Genomic DNA, 4,605 nt, shown 5'->3' with positions numbered 1-4,605 from the left:
AAGTGAGCCTACAGGGCAGTCTTGGTGCCTTAGCCTGTGGTTCAATCAGGCTTTGCAAAGACTCTCTCGGTTTTCTTTTCTCAGCTCCCTTCCCCCATGTGACCTCTGCTTTGGGTACACATACTCATGTGGCAAGCAAAGAACATCGGGCTAGGAGTTAGCTGATGAGAACTCTTGCCCCAGCTCTGATATCGAACTGTTAAAAAACCTTGGCCAAGTCACTTAACTTCCCAGATTGGCCTGGGGGTGATGAAGAGAAAGAATCATTAGTTAAAAAACAAATCATGGAAGCCCAAAGCATAAGAGGCCAAGGGGGAAGATAAAATACTCTAACCTCAAGCCTGGAAAGTCTCTTTAAGCTAAAAGAGTTTCAGGAAAATGTAACATTAATCCATACATTTTATATTTAAGTTCATGAGTCATATCCACATTATGTCCCTAGTAAAAATTCTGAAAGGCCACAGCAAAAAGCAGAAAAGGGTCACCTCCATAGGGGTGTCTGTCTATGGGCCCATGTTTGCTTTCCAACCTCCAAAAGAAACACCTGACCCAGAATCCTCTGGGAAAATCAGCCTTTGATTCAAAGAGATGCTTGTTCAGTGATGATTATTACAGCCCTAGCCATACCATCAGCCCCCCGGGAAGTCTAAGGGAGGCAGGCAGCCAGAAGGAGACAACCTTCCTCTCACCAGGAATTAACTAGCTCCAAGCAAGAGATGGGTGACTTGGTGCCACAGGGGGAAAGATAATTTAGCCATTGTGTTCATGATGAGCATTCCCATTCACTCGTGGAAGCCCTTCAGTGTCACTGGTGCCTGGAACCAAATGTAATCCTCCCAGGCTGTAGCTGGGATGGCGGGTCGGCCACAGGACAGGGTCACAGTCAATCTGTGGCCCCGGCTGGGCACTCTGTAGTTGAGCTTGGGTCGAAACCAGTCTTCTCCACAGTCGCGGTGACCCTGTGCCATGACAATGGTGCCCATGAGTGGAGGAACCTGCAGCTCACTGAAGGCATCAGCCATGAAAATGGCTCGGAAGAGGCGGCGCAAACAAGCTGCTGTGCTCAGGTTCGGGTCCATGCTGTTGGGGACCAAGCGGGACAAGTCAAGCTCATAGAACTCCTTGGGACTGAGGGCATTGCCCCCAAGGAGGATCAGCACTCGTGGTACTAGAGTCCGGGCAAAGAGACCCTCCAGGTGGCTGAGGACGCTCTCCAGTTCTGCCAGGGTTTGTTGGCATTTCCTGCTGCTCACCTCGGCAGTGGCCCGAGGTTTCTTCTTCACCACATCCTCTGCCTGTGAGGACAAAGAATGGTGACAGAGAAGTTCTGCAAGGTAGGGGAAAGCTAATGACCTTTGAAGAACCCTCTGGGATGGAGTAGACTTACGGGACTGGATTTCCAGTTCAGTGAACTGCCACAGGCAAGACACTGGGTTTTATCAGAGGGCAATGTATCAAAAAGGAAACTATATTCTTTGTACAAAATCATAATTCTTCCACACTTAGAAGAGCAAAGACAGTGTTCTGAAGCAGGAGGCACCCAGAAATTAGCAACTAAAATACTCAAGGAGATGTGGTGGCACGGCAGGTGGCAAATTTTTGCTGTGCTGAGAGTGATAACAAGACTGAGGATTATTTGGTCTAATAAATTCTGGAGTTCATCCTCCAGTTAAACATGGCAAATGGAAGGAAGGGAGGGACGGAGGGAGGAAGGGAGGAAGGAAGGAAGAAAGGAAAGAGGGAACGGAGGGAGACAGGAAGGGAGGGAAGGAGGGGAGAGAAAGAGGGCTCCCAAGGGCAAAAAGAACTGGAAGGGACTTCCCTGGTGGCACAGTGGTTAAGAATCCGCCTGCCAACACAGGGGACATGGGTTCAAGCCCTGGCCCGGGAAGATCCCACATGCCGCGGAGCAACTAATCCTGTGCGCCACAACTACTGAGCCTGTACTCTAGAGCCCACAAGCCACAACTACTAAGACCGCGTGCCACAAATACTGAAGCCTTCACACCTAGAGCCCGTGCTCCGCAAAAAGAGAAGCCACTGCAATGAGAAGCCCGCGCACCGCAACAAAGAGCAGCCCCCACTCGCCGCAACTAGAGAAAGCCGGCACACAGCAACGAAGACTCAACACAGCCAAAAATAAATAAATAAATAAATAGCAAAAAAAAAAAAAAAAAGAACTGGAAAATAGACAACAGTGGCCAAAGGCAACAACAAACTTTTGGAAGAGAGAAAGCAGATGGAAGAGTTCGAAAGAGCTGAATACCAAGTACTGACAGAGGGGACTCTCCTGAGAAGTTGAAATGATTCACAATGCAGAAGCCCATAAAGGCCCAGGAACTGTCTACTTAAGCACCACAGAAGACAAAAGTGAACACACGGGGACTGAGGGAACACATGTGCAAGGACCCTTAGATCACCTGCCAATTTCCTCCACCCAGACAGAATGTTTTGGAAGTCCTCTTTCTCTCTTTCTTTCCTTCCTTCCTATTTCTCTCATTTAGTAGTATTTCAGATGGGAGCACAGATAAGCATGTGTTCAATTTGCCATGTTTAACTGGAAGACAACTCCAGAATCACCTTTATTAGACCAAATAATCCTCTTTCCTGTTATCACTACCATTACTTTCTCACCCAATATCCTTCAAGGCTATCAGCTAGCTCAGAGGCCCAGCCATTCACACAGAACTTTCAATGACTTATTCTTAAATATTCATCAGACACCGAATAAAAGCCTCTAACATGAAAGAGACCAAAACAAATAAATAGGAAAAGGAATCTGGAAGAAACGGAGACAAGCAAGCGACAGAGAAAAGCTTCAAAAATACAATAATTAACGTGCACAGGTAAGAGAAGTTCATACAGACAGGAAACAACAGGATGCAATTTAAAAGGAACATGTAAAAATTAAGAAAAAGCTCTTAAGACTATGACTGCCAAAAAAGAAAAAAATGATGTAAGTGTTAGAATATAAACTCAAGGAAGTTTATATAAATATAAATTTATATTTATATAAACATAATATAAACCCACAGAAAATATAACATAGAAACAAAGAGATGAGGATATGGACAGACAAGACACTAAAATTAAAGGATCAGTTCATGAAGTCCAAATGCAACACACAATAGGAGTTTCAGAAAAAGAAAACAAGAGGAAAAGCAGAAAGGGTTAGACTATCAAGACTAGAGTGGGTAGAAAGGGACAGAAGCCATAGGGCTGAAACATCCCTTACAGCTGCTTAGGCTGACAGGCCTGAAGATTCCTTAGACGCCCTTTTTACCTGCCCACCATCTAATAACCACAAAGTCTCCCCACCAATTTTCTCCCAAAGCCTGTACCCACCTGGGGAGGTTTTCGGTAGAAGTGCTTAAGATGTTCGTAGGGCAGAGGGAGTTGCTGGCGTTGGTACATGATATGCTTCAGAAGTTCACAAGTAAACCGACAGCACCCTTCCTGGCTGACAGGCCCGGGAAACACCACTGGCACCACGCAGTCTCTGGGGCGAAGGCGCTCCGAAGGGTTGGGAGGTTCCTGGGCGGAGGTGGTCTCAACTTCTATCTGGGGGTCGTGGGTTTCCTCCGACTTCTCACACCACTCCAAATCTGGTAGGTGCACAGAGGGACAAGAGAGAAAAATGAAAAACTTAAAAGGCCAAAGCCAGTCTTCTCATTCCCTTGTGGCGACATCGGCCACCACTGCGGAGGCGACACCCCGACACATGCAGATTCCCTCCGCAAACTCCCCTGCGGGCGGTGGCGCGGTGGTTCCGGATCCCAGTTGCCTAAGGTGAAGTGACGGCGGGATTTACGGGGAACGGGTGGAGGATTTCGGAGGCAGCGACTGGGGCTCTGCTCAGAAAGTGGAGGCCCTGATCTGGGAAAACGAGTTGAGAGAAAGTGTAGTCAAGCAGGGCCCAGAACCCGTCGCGAAAAGGGGGGGGGAACCAATGGAATCCAGGGCTGTGGGGGCGATGGAGTCAACGGGGCCGAGTCAGAACTGAGAGGGACGCAGGGAAATGGGGACAAGAAAGACGGGCCAGAGAAGGGGCCAGGGGCTAAGTGACTGGAGGGGGCAGCGGTAGGGAGGAAACAGACTCCTCAAGCTCCGGACCCCACGCCTTACCAGAGACTGCAGCCGGGGGCTGCACTTCCGCCTCTGGGGCCGCCATCATGACCTCCTCCCCACTCTCCGTGCGGTTTGAATAGGCGCCCCGCGCAGCCTCATGGGAAAACCGCGCTTCCACTTCCGGTTCCGTTGCCCGAAAGTGGGCGGGGCGCCGCGTCAGTGTGGCGGAGGCTGGGCTTGGTGGGGAATTGAGCTCTGCGCTCTCCTTCTTAACACCGTCCGGCAAGTCCGCTGAGCCCTTCTCCCACAGGGAAACCACGGGTTCTCAGCCACGTAGCGCTGCCTTCCAAAGGACACCCGCCCGCATGCATCCGTTCTCTCCTGCGTTCCCTATTCGCTGCGCACCTACTTCGTGCCAGGCCCTGTCCTAGGTGCTGGAGACTCTGCGGCGAAGAAGCCAGAGTCAGGCGCTGTCCGCAAAGGGTTCAATGCCTAATAGATTCAATGCAATGTGATGAATTATATAGTAAGGCATAC

The 4,605-nt window shown here is 49.5% G+C and overlaps 1 protein-coding gene across 1 annotated transcript; it reads right to left on the bottom strand.

Annotated features, from left to right (window-relative positions):
• Nucleotides 1-557: 557 nt before the first annotated feature.
• On the bottom strand, nucleotides 558-4,233 carry MAD2L1BP (MAD2L1 binding protein). Its single transcript, XM_007193792.2, has 3 exons — nucleotides 4,126-4,233; nucleotides 3,346-3,605; nucleotides 558-1,295 (listed from the first exon to the last, which is right to left on the bottom strand). Exons 1-3 carry the CDS (start codon nucleotides 4,172-4,174, stop codon nucleotides 783-785), a joined length of 822 nt encoding a protein of 273 aa, XP_007193854.1. The 5' UTR covers nucleotides 4,175-4,233; the 3' UTR covers nucleotides 558-782.
• Nucleotides 4,234-4,605: the final 372 nt, after the last annotated feature.

The sequence above is a fragment of the Balaenoptera acutorostrata genome, chromosome 10 (genome assembly GCF_949987535.1).
Source record: "Balaenoptera acutorostrata chromosome 10, mBalAcu1.1, whole genome shotgun sequence".
Lineage (NCBI taxonomy): Eukaryota > Metazoa > Chordata > Mammalia > Artiodactyla > Balaenopteridae > Balaenoptera > Balaenoptera acutorostrata.
Note: the sequence above shows the minus strand (reverse complement) of the source record. Positions and strands in the feature narration are given on the sequence as shown.

Bases quoted from the DNA above. Each gene is read 5' to 3' on its own strand.
- MAD2L1BP (XM_007193792.2), bottom strand. From the start codon at position 4,174: ATGATGGCGGCCCCAGAGGCGGAAGTGCAGCCCCCGGCTGCAGTCTCT. The intron at 3,606-4,125 runs GTAAGGCGTGGG...TGCACCTACCAG, and splicing joins GCCCCCGGCTGCAGTCTCTG to ATTTGGAGTGGTGTGAGAAG. The intron at 1,296-3,345 runs GTGGGTACAGGC...TTGTCCTCACAG, and splicing joins TCTACCGAAAACCTCCCCAG to GCAGAGGATGTGGTGAAGAA.